This window comes from Pseudochaenichthys georgianus, chromosome 8, assembly GCF_902827115.2.
Source record: "Pseudochaenichthys georgianus chromosome 8, fPseGeo1.2, whole genome shotgun sequence".
NCBI classification, from domain to species: domain Eukaryota; kingdom Metazoa; phylum Chordata; class Actinopteri; order Perciformes; family Channichthyidae; genus Pseudochaenichthys; species Pseudochaenichthys georgianus.
In genome coordinates this window covers 28,013,482-28,030,611 of record NC_047510.2, presented here as the reverse complement: position 1 = coordinate 28,030,611, position 17,130 = coordinate 28,013,482, and the positions used below count along the sequence as shown (strand labels likewise).

The window sequence follows — 17,130 nt, the reverse complement described above, 5'->3', positions numbered from 1 at the left end:
ATAACCAGTATGAAGTTACTTTTACGTATGCTACTCGCATGTTTAATGTATGTTTAATGCATACACATTAGTGTTTTTCCGTATATGATTCATACAGTTTATATCATTATTATGGTTAAATAGTACTTAGTGTATGGAGATGTAACGTTACCATTAGACTATACGTTACTTACAAACTTTTTGCCACACCCAGTCAGTAGTCACGTGGGATGTGACGTTTCCAACCTATAAAAGCCTCTCCACGCGAGACTTCCGTTCCTGTTCTCCTTCACTGTCTGCGTTGAAGCTACACTCTGCAGCATGTGGCTCTCACAGGGCGTGATGCTTCTATATCTAAATATGAAGTTTGCTGCAGACGAAACACCCTGAAAAGGTAATACTTTATGATGATATAATGATACATAAATGTGAGAATCTGTATGTGGGTTTATGGGAATTATGCTAGCTTTCACCGTTAGCCGTTAGCTCTTCTTGACTAAGGCCAACACGTGCTTGAATCCATTTGGGCTTAAGTTGAAAAGTACGCTATTTTGAACAAGTTTTTTTGCATTAAATTCACTGGCACATTCCTTTTAACATGCATATAAGGTAAGTTGTTAAATTAAGCATTTCATGTCTTAGTAATTTTGTTTTCCTTTACCTTACAGCCACTTTTCCTCATGCAGAATGAAGCTAATCTTCCTACAACAGATGCGAAGTCCATCTTCGTGATGAAAGGTAAGAATGACGAGCTGGTGTGCATTAAATTATTGACTCAATGCAGTCTATATGATGATTCTGTTATCCCTGTCAGAAATACAAGTGTTGAAACCAATGGTATCTGACTAGCTGCATACTTACTTATGGAGTCACATGCTGCTGATGAATTGCCACTAAAGAAGCTTCTCTTTTCAGGTTCACGTGGGTCCTCGTTGACACTCTGAAAATGAGGAGGCCTGGTGAAAGGTGTGTACCACCCTACTGTGCATTATATAATTACCTTTATGCAGTCTATATGATGATTCTGTTATCCCTGTCAGAAATACAAGTGTTGAAACCAATGGTATCTGACTAGCTGCGTACTTGCTTGTAGAGTCCCATACTGCTGATGAATTATCACTAAAGAAGTTTCTCTTATTTTTTTCAGATGAGGGTCCTCATTGAGACTGGCTGGAAATGATGCGGGCCTGTTGAAAGGTGTGTACCACCCTGCTGCGTTTCATCCATGTGTCCAATTATTCAGTGATGATAACGGCTGCATAGGAAGTGCCGTCTTATGCGAAACTGACGATTGAAGCTGTTCTGAGAATTGTTAAACCGTGAGGGTTTATGTTGACCGTGCATAATCTAAACAGTTAATCTAGATGTTAAATATCTCCCTTCAGGTCCTGATCAGTAATAACAGACTATGACGTCCCTCTGGTGCTGAGAAAAGATGCTCAGGTTCATTTGGGTCCTCGTTGACACTGGCTGAAAATGATGCAGGCCTGGTGAAAGGTGTGTACCACCCTACTGTGCATTCAATAATGGTCTTTATGCAGTCTATATGATGATTCTGTTATCCCTGTCAGAATAAGAAGTGTTGAAACCAATGGTATCTGACTAGCTGCGTACTTACTTGTAGAGTTCCATGCTGCTGATGAACTATCACTAAAGAAGTGTCTTTTTTTCAGGTTCATTAGGGTCCTCGTTGAGACTGGCTGAAAATGATGCGGGCCTGGTGAAAGGTGTGTACCACCCTACTGCCTTTGATCCATGTTTCCAATTATTCAGTGATGATAACTGCTGCATAGGAAGTGCCGTCTTATGCGAAACTGACGATTGAAGCTGTTCTGAGAATTTTTGAAACTTCAGGGTTTATGTTGCCGGTGTGCATAATCTAAACACTTAATAATCTAGATGTAAAATGTCTCCCAGCAGGTCCTGATCAGTAATTAAAGACTATGACGTCCCTCTGGTGCTGAGAAAAGTTCACGTGGGTCCTCGTTGACACAACGAAAATGAGGAGGGCTGGTGAAAGGTGTGTACCACCCTACTGTGCATTCAATAATTAACTCACTGCAGTCTATATGATGATTCTGTTATCCCTGTCAGAAATACAAGTGTTGAAACCAATGGTATCTGACTATCTGCATACGTACTTGTAGAGTTCCATGCTACTGATGAACTATCACTAAAGAAGTTTCTCTTTTCAGGTTCAAGTGGGTCCTCGTTGACACTCTGAAAATGAGGATGCCTGGTGAAAGGTGTGTACCACCCTACGGTGCAGTCTATAATTAACTCTGTGCAGTCTATATGATGATTCTGTTATCCCTGTCAGAAATACAAGTGTTGAAACCAATGGTATCTGACTAGCTGCGTACTTACTTGTAGCGTCTCATGCTGCTGATGAACTATCACTAAAGAAGTTTTTTTTTAAGGTTCTTGAGGGTCCTCGTTGGGTCGGTGGGAAATGATGCGAGCCCGGTGAAAGGTGTGTACCACCCTACTGCCTTTCATCCATGTTTCCAATTATTCAGTGACGATAACTGCTGCATAGGAAGTGCCGTCTTATGCGAAACTGACGATTGAAGCTGTTCTGAGAATTGTTGAACCTTCATGTTTATGCGGTGCATAATCTGAACACTTAATAATCTAGATGTTAAATCTCTCCCTTCAGGTCCTGATCAGTAATGAAAGCCTGTGACGTCCCCCTGGTGCTGAGAAAAGTTGCTCAGGTAATTTCAAATGCTAATGTTGACTTAAAGTCAAGCCGGTGATGAGAAAAGTTATCCCTTTCTGAACATAAGTGTGGACCTATTGCTTGACTGCAGAAACAGTTCGCTAACTGTAGTAGTTTTTGTTTCCTTGCAGAACAAATGTAAGGAGAAACCGATTGGATTGATCCAGAAGTCAGACTCTGCAGTAGATTTGTTGGTGTACAAATTAAAAACAATGTTTGCTCTAAAATGTGTTTAATAAAATGGTTTGTACAATGGCACATCGAAAGTAACATGAATCTTACTGGGAGCAACCGCCATGCATTGGTCAATCTGTGTTGAAGGTCGATCTGTATGATTTCTTCTTTAAATTCTCTAAGAACACTTGCTCTTCTTGGAGGTATTCACGGTCCTGGTGGGGAGGTGGAGAAAGGCATTATGAAGAAAGTCAATGTTAAAATGTACTGATGAATATGTGACTGAGCCACTGTGGCATTTTGTTCCTATTGACAATAAAAAAACCTCAATATCAATCTTTTGGTGCTTTAATTGTATTTATGCATTCTAAGGTCTAGACCAGCTTCAGTTACATTTACCATAACTTGGATACTGTGGCTGTCACTTGTTAAATGGAAGAATAATACTTTAAATGTTATGCACCCATATAAATAATCGCATAACTTTGTCATACTAGTAAGAAATCCTAATGAAGGCATTTCTGTCAGACTCCAGTGGATACCTTTTCTGCTGTGTACTTCCAGAGAGTCAGACTAGCCTGGAGAGCCATGGACTGAGAGTTGGCCAACGAAGTCAGGGGTGGGAAGATCAGGGTAGAGGTCAGCTCTGGGTTTGGCAACACTGAATCTACACATAGAAATAAAACATCAAATGGTGATTTTGGGTTACTCTTTATTTGTTATTATAGTCAGCTGGATAAAGACCTCACCTGGTAGGCTTGGAGTAATTTGTGCAAACGAGCTAATGGGAGCGTCTTGTCTCGGCATCTTGGTGTCCTTCTGCAGATGACTTAACCGCGTTCGCTCCTGGATGAAAAATAGTTGATGTACCGTTACAATCCGTGTGATCAAAATATTTGTATAAAATAGAAGCCAAATCTGAAGAATATGGCAAAGAGCTGTCGGAGACCCTCACCTGGAGGATTCGTTGCTCTTGCTGCCTCAGCCGCTCTGTCTGCGAATGGATATGTCCGAGTCTCGCCTCGTGGTCAGTCTCCACTCGTTTTGCCTCCTGCAACGCTCGCTCTCCTTCCTCAAACTTCTCTGCAGCAAGCTGTAGAAAGCATGCATTGTCCAAACTCAAGATATTGCACTGTTTCCTGCACTTCATTTAAGAACCACGGTGTTAATGTACCTTGCTGAAGGCCTCCACCTCCTGGGCTCGTGTCTTGAGTCTCAGCGCGGTGCTGCTGATTCTGTCTTTCTCGCTGTCCAGTTCCTCTCTCAGTCTTTCCAGAGTCTCCCTCTCCTGTGCCACAACCACCTGCTTCTGTTTCAGCTCCCCGGTGTGAAGCTTTAAGTCCGCTTGTTCCTACAAGACAAAAGTACATTTATTATGTCCTTCAGTGTCCCGTCTATCCCAGGGAGCTCAACAACATGTACTCTTGAATATACCCCCATTACATTATTTTACTGTAAGGAAAAACATTTTTAAAGTATTATAATTAAAATCACTTTAAAATACATTAAAAAAACAGGCATTAAAAAGAGGAATGAATAGAAACAAACTCAAATAGAATACGAAGTTACAAAGTAGATTGATTTATTAAAAAATGGATGTTCTTAAATCTTGATTCAAAAGTAGTTTGAGTTGCAGCGGACCTGCCGTTTTATGGTAGTTTTTTCCAGATATATGGAGAATAATAACTAAAAGCTCGTTGTCTCTCTTGACTGAGGGCAGAAAGCACCTGTCCCAGAACACCTAAGAGCTCTGGAAGGTTAATAAATGAACCACATAATAAACACAATGACGACATTAGTTTTTAACAGAAAGCACCATCACCTGTGCCAGACCTATGATGGAGCCCTCCCTCCTCTCCAACAGACTGCTGACCTCCCGCTCGGCCCTCTCGTGCCTCTGCTTCTCCAGGGCGTGGAAGTGGGTCCAGTCAGCAGCCAGCTTCCTCCTCTCCTCCGCACAGTGCTGCATCACGGACTTCTGCTCCTCCAGGAGTGCACTCTGATGGAGCACGGAGACACGCAGGAGACGTAAGAAGGAACCAAGCATTGATTGGAGTTTGATGTGGATGTTCACCTGGCTCACCTTAGCTCTCTCCAGCTCCTCTCGTTCCATGTTGATCTGCAAACTGAGGGCGTGCCGCTCTCCCTCCAGCCCTCTGTGGGTCGACTCTGCCTTGGCCTGCTCGGCTGTCATCTTCCAGCGGTCCTGAGAAATACAACAATGAAGTTCGATTGTCAGTTGTTGACAGACGAGGGGAGTAACTGTACTAACTTACAGTTACATAAAAAAGTACTGTAGGAAAACATCAGATTACTAGTACATTAAAACAAATCTGAGATTGCTAACAAGATTAAAATACATACACCTGCTTTTTGGTCTTCATTTAGACTTTTTTCAAATACCTTTGACTTTTTTTAAATCAATTAGCTGGATACCTGATTTGTTAAACAAAAATACTCTTCTCCCTGTACACAAACTCGCTCGGATCAGTCATTAGCCCGCATGGTTTTTCATACCACTGCTACGCTGACGACACCCAATTAATTCTGTCCTCTCCCCGCTCAGAGACCCAGGTCGTCGCACGCATCTCTGCCTGTCTAGCTGACATCTCTCAGTGGATGTCTGATCATCACCTCAAGCTCAACCTTGACAAAACTGAAGTGCTTTTCCTTCCGGGAAAAGATTGTCCCACTCTTGACCTGACCATCAACATCGGCACCTCTGTTGTTTCCCCGACTCAGACTGCAAGGAATCTGAGTGTGACCCTGGATAACAACCTGTCCTTCACTGCAAACATCGCTGCTACAACCCGCTGCTGCAGATACACGCTTTACAACATCAGGAGGATGCGTCCCCAGCTGACCCAGAAAGGGACGCAGGTTCTGGTCCAGGCTCTCGTCATCTCACGCCTAGACTACTGCAACTCCCTCCTGGCAGGTCTACCTGCATGTGCCATCCGACCTCTGCAGCTCATCCAGAATGCAGCGGCTCGTCTGGTCTTCAACCTTCCTAAATGTTTTCACACCACGCCGCTCCTCCGCTCCCTCCACTGGCTTCCGGTAACTGCTAGAATCCACTTCAAGACACTGGTACTTGCGTATCATGCTGCGAATGGATCTGGCCCTTCCTACATCCAGGACATGGTTAAACCGTACACCCCAGCACGTGCACTCCGCTCTGCATCAGCCAAACGACTCGCTGCACCCTCGCTGCGAGGGGGACCCAAGTTCCCATCAGCAAAAACACGTGGGTTTGCTATCCTGGCTCCAAAATGGTGGAATGAGCTCCCCATTGACATCAGGACAGCAGATAGCTTACACACCTTCCGGCGCAGACTGAAAACTCATTTCTTTCGACTCCACTTCGAGCAATAGAACTATTAACAAAGAACTGCTAACAGAGCACGTATATACTAATAAAGGACTGGCTTATCTATAGCCAGTTGAGTAGCACTTGAAATGTTTGGCTCTATGAAACCTGTTTTCTTCAAGGTTGTGTCTTCCTGGTCGAATGTACTTATTGTAAGTCGCTTTGGATAAAAGCGTCAGCTAAATGCAATGTAATGTTTAAAATACTTTTAAATTCATGCATTATACTAAACCTAAAGACAATTTGTTTTCTTTATGGTTAGGGTTATTTTTGCATTGCATTTGATTTGAAGGTAATCCAAAAGTAACGGTAAGTAATCAGGTGACATTACATTTATGTTCTACAGCAGTGCTTCTCAAAGTGTGGTCCGCGGCCCACTGGTGGTCCTTGAGCGCCCCCTAGTGGTCCGTGAGTATATTGGTAACATTTCATATTGGAAATAAATTAATTTAAGTTTTCCGCACTCTCGCGGGAATATCTCCGCAATGGAGCGAGTTTAAGTTTCACTTTCGATTGCATGATATAGCCCAGCGCAACACCTTCATCAAACATGTTGCCACTTGTTTGTACCATTTTCAGGCGATTTGTAATCTGTTCTAGAAAAACGATGTGTTTTTGGATATTTGTGGAGTTGATAAAAATATCACAATAAATTAATAAATACATTTTTGATAAAATCAAATATCACAATTTTTGTTGGTTAAGTGGTCCTTGGTATGAAACAGTTTGAGAAACACTGTTCTACAGGTTACTAGTAATTGTAAACAAAGACATTTTTAAAGAAACCCTCCCAGACCTGGTTGGTGAGGGGAAAGTATCAATCTTCATTGCAAGCGTGTGTACTTTATGTATGCACTTGTGTAATGCTTAATCCTACAGATTGACCCTGACCTTCTCAAGTTGTCTCTGCTGCTCATTGAGCTGAGAGTCCATCCTGGAGATTATTTCCTTCAGGTACGTTCTCTCCTCCGCCATGGCCTTCTGCTGCTGAGCCAGACGCTCCTGCATCACTGAAACGAGCATTTAGAGAATGACCTTAACCCACTTGCAATGCGACACCGACCACAGTATGCTGTTAGCCAACTTGTGTTTTGACCCATTTGAACAAAGTGTGCACGTCTATGTGTGTGTGATGTACTTCGAAGCTGCTCGTCTCGGTGCCGTGCCCCCTGCTCCAGGCCCTGCGCCGTGTGTTCATGTGTGCTCTCCACCCGGGAAGAGAGATCCCCCAGCCGAGAGGAGAACTGCTCCATCTGCTCAATCACCCCCGTGAGGGACCTGGACCAAGGACACACAGTTGTACGACAGTAATGTTGCACAAATCACAAAAAACCCTGAATAAGATTGATTAGTGTTGAAAATGTGCTTAAATACAGAAAATAAGAAAAATAATAATTCTCGACTCACTTTTCAAGGTGAAATAACAACGTAACTCTTCCCACATAGTGTATTCAACATATCAGCACTGATTTCACACAAACACACATGGAACATACTACTAGTGTTAACAGCAGTATGTATTGCAGTGCCATTCGTTTCCATCCAACCTGGTCTGTGATGTTGCGCTTGTGACAGCATCAATCTCCTCCTCCTTTAGTTTCTTCAGTCTCTTGACCTGGTCTTCGTGGTCCTTCTTCATCTCCAAGACAGATTTCCTTAACGGAGAAAATACAGTCAGCTTCGGTCATTTGTTTATCATACAACTAATACGTTTATTGTCGGATTTAGATTTAGATTTTTTGCTTGGTTATCGGAAAAATGTGGTGCTTTTTCAATAAGTTAGTTCTTTAGACATCTGTCCACATTCCAGATAAGAGGGGATTATGGGTATTACTCTGCTAGTCTACGCAGATAACTCGGTGAACGTGCCTCTTGAATCAGGCGCCGAATGTGCAGGAAGATTAAATCGCATTATGCAATATGAAGACTAAGCCGAGTGATCTGATTACTAGGTTTCTGTCTTTTGCTTCAAATGGAACAATGATCCTGTGTATCCCCTTTGTTATTTTTCTTTCAGTCAGCATGTGTTGAGTACATTTTATATTACTGGCTAGTGTGAAATAATCACTTACTGTAATTAGGGCTTCTCTGCTCCCAATAGAAGTGCTTTATGTCAGGGAATCACTTCCATAGCTGTTGACCTTTTGCCCTCTGACGCAGATGACCAACCTTGGCATCTGTTATCTCCCTTAAGGAGGGGGCTGCCTTAGCCATATGTTGACCAGTCTATGACCGGGCAACTTTCGGTCAGAGATAGTTTGTTGTTATGAGGACGTATGGAACACTTTCTTCCGTTTGATGAACCCACGGTGTGAAATCTTCGAGGCCATAAGCGTCAACTGCAAAGTAATTCAGTGTCCCAGCTGTTTAGTCTATCGAGTGAAGAATGTTGATTACCCTCATCCAAACTAGTTCAAACCTCTACGAGAGGAAGGGTTCTTCAGAATTGATTGTGGCATCTGAACCGTGTGGTCAACTCGTGGCCCGTGACACGTCTTGTGAATTCTCCGGCCGAAGCTCCAAATAAACCGTCAGTGTTTGCCATCAAAGCTCCAGCTCCCCTCGTGTCTCTCGGAGTCCTGTTTCTAATTGCTTCAGAAGTTTCCCCCACACTTTATACGATACAATAATGGTTTAAAATCCAATGCGATGTTTAGGTATGTACTGTGCCTGTGTAGAGAAGGAACAGCTGTGTTTGCAGACCTCATGTTGACCTTATTCTGATTTCGTATAGACTTTACACAACACACAACAAATTGGGTCAACGCTGTGAAAATGATAGTACATGGAGGGGGCATGCACTTCTATAGAATGTAAGGTTGACTCAGAAGCTCTTGTGATGGTTGATCTCTGGAGTATTAAACACCTGTGATATTGTCAACTGTAAGTGTTGGCAAGAGACCCTGACTCAAATGTGTCCCAGACTTCGCATCGTTCAACATTTCTCGCTGTACCTCTGGAGGTCTCGGAGCCTCTCCACCTCGCGGTCTCGGTCCTGCTGGGCCTGGGTCAGTTTGCGCTGGTACTGAGCCTGCAGCTCGGAGCGTTCCTGCTCGGCGGATCGCGTTGCTGCCGCCAGACGTTCCATTAGGTCTTCGCACTCCTGCCGCGCTTGTGTCTCCCTCTGGGCTGCCGATTCCTCGAGCAGCTTCACGCGAGCCCTGCACGTGCACAGAGATACGGAAAGCATGTGCTAAGCAAACATAAGCAGCTTGACGTGCAGGGAATTATGCATAATGTATGTTAAACATGTACATAGGAACACATTCGCCCTACATATGTGCGTGTGTGTGTGTGTGTGTGTGCCGAGGAATTAACTACTTGTTTGTGTTCTCCATGAGTTCCATATCCTGTTTATGCCGCTGCTGGACACTCGCTAGCAACATTTGGCTTTGCTCTCGCTCCAGCTGCAGAGTCTTCACCTAGACAGTAACACATAGGATGAAATATAGGAATCTTTTTTGCAGCATTGAAGGTTATTTGTGTCCTTTACAGATTACACCAACATTGATATACCTGTCCCTCCAGTTGGACGATGCGAGCCTGTAAAGCTTGATAATCTCCAGCTTGCTGCTCTCTTCCATTGACCCCCCCGAGACCCAGCAACTGAGACTGCATCATCTTCAGGAGAAGAGTAAACAAGTCAAGAACAATCCATGTGCATGCACAGCTGGAGTATATGTGCAAGTAACATTCCTAACCTGCTGTTGTAGAAGCAGCTGCTGCAGAAAGTCTGCTGAGAGTGGCACCTTCACAGAGAAAATAGAGAAGGGTTATTCACTAAAAACACATGTGATTGCCAAAATGGTGGCAAACCTTAAAGGGGCCCTATTATGCTCCTTTTCACGTTTCATAATTGTATAAATGTATTTCAGGTTTCATAATAATTCATAATGTTGTGTCTCTACTCTGACATGTTTACATGCTTTAACATTAAACAGCTCTTTATTTTCCTCATACTGCCTGTGCTGCAGCACCTCTTTTCACCCTCTGTCTGAAACCAGAGCCCAGTCTGCTCTGATTGGTTAGCTGGCTGGCTCTGTTGTGATTGGTCAACTGCTTAGAGATGTCCCGCCCCTTAGCCTATTAATATAATGTGTAGGAGCACTATCCAATAGGAGCGCACGTGTTACATAGTGATGTCACTATGTTACAGAAGTAAACAGAAGGTCCTTCTTTCCTGTAGTGATCAGGCCGTGCAACCACTACGGCCCCTGGTAGACCCCCCACACACATAGACTGGAATACCCCTGATTTGCAATAACACCGTCTGAAACAATAACACTTTGTGGAATATACCCTCCTGCAATTTCACGTTTACTACCATGGTACACACATCTGCTATTTTTGTTGTTTTTAACTTATCGTGTTATTAATAACGTGTGCATACTTAGCAATTTTTTTATCTTGTTTGTTTATCGGCTGTTGTACATTTTCCCGTGCGGGACAAATAAAGGATTTCTGATTCTGATTCCAATGGAAGGCAGGAGGGGGAAACCCCAGAAAGCATAACAGGGGCTCTTTAAAACAGACAAGTATGAATACCTGTTGTTGGACGGCACTTGATGTATTCTGCATTTGGTTTGGCTGCTGAACAGCTGCAAAGAAAACAACCATGAGTAACAACATTATTCAAACGATCACATTTCATATTACAGCAATGGTGGATACTGCATGGAGAACTACTTCAGCTCGGCCCTAGATTACCTACACCACATTGAGCCAGGCAGTGAAGTAGAGGTAGGGTGGAGCAGTGGCAGCTGTTGGGGCGTTTCATCCGCAGCCTGACTGGGTCCTCTGAGGATCCCGGATCCCTTATGGGGGGGCAGGTGGTGTGGCTGGGATTGAGGCTGGGTGTGGCTAACGCTAGCAGTAGAGACTGGCAGAGGGTGAGGTAATTGAGGAGGGTAATCTGAGGGAGGAGAGGAATTAAGAGTTTGCTGGAGCTCTACATCGGCATGGACAGCTGAGGAGGATGTTAAGATGGAGGGGTTTGTGGTTGGTGTATATTCTGTAACGACTGACGGGGATTGTGGTGGAGTTAAGGTGTAAGAGGGAAGGGTATCTGTACGAAAGGAGTGGCAGAATGTGAGTTGATGATCCAATGAGATGGGCAGGACGTTATACAAAATAGAAAAAGGTTTTGGATGTGGGTTTTGTGAAAATGACTGGATGACTGATCAATTGACGGGGTATTATGAAACGTTTCCACGCTTTTGAAAGTCACCATTCAAATTATATCTATAAAAATGTAAGACTAGTAATGTCGATAAATACCTTGCCTGGTCCTCGTCTCTCTGACGGGAGTGGAGTGAGCGTTTGGGCTTTGCTGTCCGAGAAAAGTGCTGCTGTACAAAACAAAAGTAAAATGACAGAAATATCAAACAAAAAATCCACTTACAGTTCAATGGTTTTATGGATTTACACAACAAATATCTTACTTAGCTTCCGTGACGGATGTAAGAGTGTCCTCTCTGGCCCTGGGAGCCACTTGTTGACTGAAAAAACAAACATTCAGTACTGAGAAACAAACTTCGTCTGTGTGTTTTAATGTATTTGTATTTTCTTTCTTGTGTACCTCACAGTCGACTCCAGATCCACTTCTTCTCCCAGGCCTAAAGACTCTTCCTGTTTGGATGTTTTTGCCTCAGAGCGTGTCACAGACAGACCCTTCTTCCTGCTCAGAGCTCCTGCTAACCAATCGTCTTCCTCCTCCTCTTTCGGCTGGCTTTTAGAGACCTCTGGCTGGGTTTGTTTGGCGATAGTAGCAGGTACGGTAGGGGTGTCTGCTGCCACCTTAACAGCCAATGTGGCATTACTACCAGTCAGAGAGGGTCTCTTCTCTAATGAAGGGGAGGAGGGAGGTATTGGAGAGTCTGTTGAAGTCTCTTTGGCGTCATCCTCCGCAAACATCTGGTCGTCATTTGTCTTCAGGCCGAGCCAATCAGCGGATGGGCGCTGCCGTGTCGAGATGGGGGTGGAGGGCTTTGGCTTCTTCTCCGGGGTAGAGGGACTGACATCCTCTGTGGAGAATCTGATATGAAAAGAAAGGTAAGGGTAGAAAGATGGTGATGGCGACAGCACCACAAAAACAAGATAGCAACACCCCAAAACCAAGACATTGGCCGTTTCTCAATGTCGAGTAAAGCTGCTGCAGAGCCACTATTTCAAGTATACTACGTCATCGAGTGGCGCTGAATGCTGGGCATTTAAACAGTCCTTCGGCGCCACTCGATGACGTAGTATACTTGAAATAGTGGCTCTGCAGCAGCTTTACTCGACATTGAGAAACGGCCATTGACCCCCTTAAACCAAGATGGCGACGGCCCAAAACCAAGATGGCAACTGCCTAGAAAGCTAAAAGGGCAACCGATTAAGACACTGAGATTAGGCTTTACACACACCTGACAGAGTGTCTGCGGGACTGGCGCGCCTCAGGCGTGGACCCCAGAGTGGGCTGATAGGAGCCAAATGCGAGGTCTTCTTCTGGAAGTGTTTCTGAGAAGAAGGCAAACATATTAGCCCTTTGAAAGAGTAGTTGCTCATAATACTGACAGCAGAAGGACATGGTGCCCCGTTACCTTTCACGGTAAACGTCTTATCTTGTTGCGGCTTCTCTTGAGTTTGTTCCTTCTTCTCGCCCGTCGGAGGTCTCTCCAGAAGACGAGGGGAAGTCAAACTCTCCAGAATCTCATCTAGTTTGGTACGAGGCCTCTGAGGGGTCTCACTCCTGAGGAAGGAGGCAGAACAGAGGGAAATGAGAGACAAAAGGGGGCAGGGAAAGCATTAAATAGTGAAGGCAAAACAACAAGTATATATGCCCTGGGCGAGAGATGCTGCTTTCTTTGTGCAGCTTTGTTTTTAGCGGCACCCTGAAGCCCATAGCACTAATTATTTATTGTTTGAGCGCTATAAATAAGGACACCAGTAAGCGTGAGAACAGAGCTGTTACCTGTCCTTGTTGGACCAAAGCGCAGCCTCTTTTTTCTTCGGAGCGTTTTTATTATCACCGTCAAATCCGAGTGCGTCCATTAGATCCTCCTTATCGTCATCAAATGTGAGATCACTTCGTTTAGTTGCTGCTTTGGCTGGTGAACAAATATATAAACACAAACACATTCAGTAGCTCGTTTGTTTTTGAGAATCAAATAATAATAATAATAATAATAATTTCAATTTATATAGCGCCTTTCACGAAACCCAAGGACGCTTTACAATGGGAAGTAACTAAAGACGGATGTATCATTTAAAGACTCACATGTCTTTAGGACAGGCGACGCTGGAGGAGATGGCGGTGCTTTTTCACGTTTGGCTTTCTGTATGATAGATTTCGGCTCGGGCTTAGTTTCATCTGGAAGCAAATCATCAAGTAGATCCGCCAGGGGGTCGTCAACATCTGCAGAGGAAATGAAACGCTTTACATTATTTATACTTCTTCTTTATACACCAGGCTGTTAAGCAGTCAATGCTAAACAGGCATCACATATGTACGAATGTGCAAATATGTTTAAATGAAGAGGTTTACACATTTCAGCATGTGTTTATACACTGAGTCACATTAGGGACATCTGTTAGCACCAATATGACGCAGTAATTAGAGATTGTTATGTATTGGAATACAAGCATTTCTAGACTTGTATTATAAGAATAGATTTTATGTACTTTACTGATCCCAAATTTGGAAATTGTTTTGTTATAGCGACAAGTAAAAACACATTTCACATAAATTCAAAATAATCAGTTAAAAAATACTTTAACAATGGAAAGATATTTGTATGGAGTATTTCTAATGTAAATAATATAAAAACATGATATATTGTCAACCTCTTGTATGTGAAAAAGGGTGGACAAAATATTAGAAACACCTTTCAACATAAGGATGGATTTAATGGAAGATTGCTTTCATTGTACCGGTGTACCAAATACATTTGAACTTGTTTACAGTGTGGATATCTGTTGGATACACATCTCTTGTCTAAACTACACACAAAAAACACCTTTAACTACCAACTGATATTATTCAACTACACACATATCGGTACTAATGTACCTTTAGTGTCAGGAGTCTGACCTTCATCTTCACCCCCACTGTCTACATAAGTGCAGCAGTTTGAGGAAGAAAACAGCTAACATATAGTTATATAGTGTGTGATGGATGGGACGGGGGGGGGCGGGGGACGGGGGGGGGTGGCTAACCCACCTGAGAAAGTGAACTTCTTGTAGTCATGCGCTGTGGACGCGGGTGCAGAGTATATCTTCCTCCCTCCTGTGGTGGGTTCATCTGAGTGGAGAGGGGAAGACAAACAGCTCTCTGTTACTGCTGCTTTAAATGCAAACTTCAGTGGTAATAATGTGAAGCTGATAATGAGGAAATAATGAATTCAAGAACACTGCGTTGAATTACCTGCTCCCCCCGGCTTTGCTTTACTTTCTATGGTGGATGAGTCTTTCTTTGGCCTTTCGTTACCAAACGGCTTTAATTGTGCAGGAGCTGAGCTGGGCTTTTTCTTTGGTGCAAACAGGTCAGCATCCATATCATCCATGTCCTGTGCAAAAACAAAGGACAGTAGAGCTGAGGCTATGTGCAAAGAACTAGATATCTGAATTCTTGTATTGGTATTTCTACATGTTTCATGATGACCTACCTTCATGTTCTTCAAAATGTCATTGGGATCTGCTGCTGAGACGTCAGAGTCCTGGACAGGAAAGTAAATAGTAACAAATAAATAATGCTAGAAATATAAGACTGTGTCTATGTGTGTATTTTCATATATCGGTCTACATACCTCAGTGTCCCCACCATCCCTCTTCACCTCCTCTGCGAGCATACTGAAGATGTTATCAGTGGCAGACGTGCTGGAGAAGGAAACATTTTTATTGCAAGCAGTTGTGATTTATAATTGTTGGCATGTAACTTTGGATTCCTCCAACTTACCGATTCAGTTGCCCACTGCGGGTTGATTTGCCCCTTACTGGGAGTTCTGGTAAGTCAATCAAATAGTAAAACACACAAAACTCTTACAATAATACAAATGAAAATACTGGAGATCTGACTACTTACTTTCGTCATCAAATAAGCTGTCAAGCAAATCTTCATCTCCGAAAGAACCTAGGGAAAACCGTGGAGGGGCAGAAATAAACAAGCTTGAGACTCTTCAACTTTAGTGTCTCCTGGGGAAATGTTGTCTTGCAGACGTAACTAGACCCAGGTACAAAAACATAACAAAACAGCCTACATAAAAACATCTAGTGAGAACAGTAAACCTACAATATAGCAGCAAGAAAATGTATGTATATTACATTTTCATTATGATGTCACCAGCTGAATACTACTTTATTTTTTTGTATTCTAATATTGTGTGGCATAGCCTACTCTAAATGCTACAATACATAGTAATACAATATGAGAAATAAAATATGGAACACAGCATTACAATAATACTTGAATAACTTACTTTTGGATGGTTTGCCCTTCCGCTTTGAAGCCTGTAAAAGCAGTGATATATCATGAGTTATATTACAGCTGGGAGAGATGTACCTAGTGTCACTAAACCATGGACCTACTGCAGATAGCACATCATTGCATGTTTACAAAGAGATTGAAAACAAGGATTTAACTTGAAGAATCGAGCAAACATTGAGGCACAAGTTTGACTCACCATGTTGAATATCTCCTTGTAGCTTTAATGTTATTGTAGCTAGCTAACTAGCTTACTTAGCTAAATCTGATTAGGCGTCTCCTGTCTCCATTGGTAACCGCTCCGTTACACCGGTGAGCTTTCATTTCAAGGACATAATTTACACGATTGTAGTTTTTATTAATCTTGGTTACACGTCGTATTGTTTCATGCTTTTATACAGCCATGTTTGATCAGTTAGCAGTCCAAACAATACTCAGTTAATTTAAAGTAAATTAACATTCAAGCGAATCACACCGCCGCTACACACTACATTAGACATACATTAGACAACATCGACATGGCTGTCCGTTAGCCATATAGCACACCTAGTTATGCTAATTCAGACTTTTAAATTATTTTCAACTATGAGCTAGGAAAATCACAAGCATCTGTTTTTGAGATTTACTGTAGCATTATCGTTACCACAACCAGCGCGAGACACACACTTCCTGTTTACAGTTCGCTTTGCATTGTGGGTAGGGTAGTTTTTAAGAGTACCCTTTTAGCGTGGCCTTTGAAGAATAATGTTTCAGAAAAATGCGTTGTTTTTTTACCTGTGATTATGTATGAAGTTGCTAGTTTTACATGTTCTGCTCCATTTTTTAGATGCTTGCTTACTTTGTGAATCCTACCAAACCACCAGGTTTACCACCAGGTGGCGTCAAAGCTTAGAGAATAGGTCAAATCAAATCAGTTGCAACAAAACTGAAGGGCTGAATAATTTATCTTCTGATGCCTATGTTTAATTCAGTGAGGTCTAGGCCTGATGTTGGGCTCTTAATCAGCACAATGATAACCAGTAAGCATCTTTGCTATTTCGCATGAAATGTTTTCATTTGAGATTATACCATAGACTGAATATATAAAGGATTACATGCATGGCAACATCATGCGATTCGTTCAATGAACAAGGCCAACAAGCTAACATCCTCTATTTAAAACATTTGGTCTTTGCATGCAAGCATATTTTTATGTTTGTAGATATTCTGTGATGATGGAGTGTTTATTATTTTGTATTCAATTACATTTTAAATGCCTTTTATTGCACTGAAATACCTTTAAGTAGGAAAGTCATCCTGCAACTTCTAGAGAGACATATCTGACACATATAACTTTTAAATTGTATAGCATTCCCATTTGATTGTTGAGCTAAAGTGCATGCAGAAGTGATGTACCATGAAGGAGAACACTATTCACTGTAATGT

The 17,130-nt window shown here is 42.6% G+C and overlaps 1 protein-coding gene, 1 long non-coding RNA gene and 3 other non-coding genes across 9 annotated transcripts; 4 read left to right on the top strand and 1 right to left on the bottom strand.

Moving 5' to 3' along the window:
* The first annotated feature begins 272 nt into the window (after positions 1-272).
* On the top strand, positions 273-2,921 carry LOC117451326 (uncharacterized). Of its 2 annotated transcripts, none has more exons than XR_004552640.2 (11): positions 273-373; positions 648-717; positions 895-945; positions 1,127-1,176; positions 1,365-1,476; positions 1,653-1,706; positions 1,900-1,999; positions 2,175-2,225; positions 2,400-2,452; positions 2,639-2,696; positions 2,833-2,921. It is a non-coding gene; the product is annotated as an uncharacterized lncRNA (long non-coding RNA). The 2 variants fall into 2 exon arrangements; XR_004552641.2 differs by having other exon boundaries at positions 1,897-1,999.
* LOC117451793 (small nucleolar RNA SNORD49) lies at positions 1,218-1,287 on the top strand. The gene has a single exon (XR_004552712.1). It is a non-coding gene; the product is annotated as a small nucleolar RNA SNORD49 (small nucleolar RNA).
* On the top strand, positions 1,748-1,817 carry LOC117451794 (small nucleolar RNA SNORD49). The gene has a single exon (XR_004552713.1). It is a non-coding gene; the product is annotated as a small nucleolar RNA SNORD49 (small nucleolar RNA).
* LOC117451795 (small nucleolar RNA SNORD49) lies at positions 2,494-2,563 on the top strand. Its single transcript, XR_004552714.1, has one exon. It is a non-coding gene; the product is annotated as a small nucleolar RNA SNORD49 (small nucleolar RNA).
* Positions 2,922-3,004: 83 nt separating the features above from the next.
* LOC117451325 (fas-binding factor 1 homolog) lies at positions 3,005-16,357 on the bottom strand. 4 transcript variants are annotated; one of them, XM_034089571.2, is made up of 31 exons: positions 15,905-16,357; positions 15,701-15,731; positions 15,307-15,354; positions 15,181-15,226; positions 15,032-15,101; positions 14,891-14,941; positions 14,650-14,791; positions 14,446-14,526; positions 13,504-13,641; positions 13,198-13,333; positions 12,827-12,975; positions 12,650-12,743; positions 11,824-12,279; positions 11,687-11,743; positions 11,523-11,593; positions 10,957-11,157; positions 10,791-10,843; positions 9,947-9,994; positions 9,762-9,866; positions 9,567-9,667; positions 9,200-9,406; positions 7,793-7,900; positions 7,384-7,523; positions 7,137-7,255; positions 4,959-5,081; positions 4,698-4,874; positions 4,050-4,226; positions 3,831-3,968; positions 3,625-3,721; positions 3,418-3,542; positions 3,005-3,090 (listed from the first exon to the last, which is right to left on the bottom strand). In XM_034089571.2, the coding sequence occupies exons 1-31, from the start codon at positions 15,905-15,907 to the stop codon at positions 3,007-3,009; spliced, it is 3,576 nt and encodes a 1,191-aa protein (XP_033945462.1). In that variant the 5' UTR covers positions 15,908-16,357; the 3' UTR covers positions 3,005-3,006. The 4 variants fall into 4 exon arrangements, with proteins under 4 accessions (XP_033945462.1, XP_033945463.1, XP_033945464.1 ...); XM_034089572.2 differs by having other exon boundaries at positions 11,523-11,590; XM_034089573.2 differs by lacking the exon at positions 10,957-11,157.
* Positions 16,358-17,130: the final 773 nt, after the last annotated feature.

Excerpts from the sequence above, each read along its gene's own strand:
- LOC117451325 (XM_034089571.2), bottom strand. Across the intron at positions 15,102-15,180 it reads CGCAGTGGGCAACTGAATCG|CACGTCTGCCACTGATAACA; the intron begins GTAAGTTGGAGG and ends TTCCTTCTCCAG. Across the intron at positions 10,844-10,956 it reads ACTGCCTGGCTCAATGTGGT|CTGTTCAGCAGCCAAACCAA; the intron begins GTAGGTAATCTA and ends TTTTCTTTGCAG.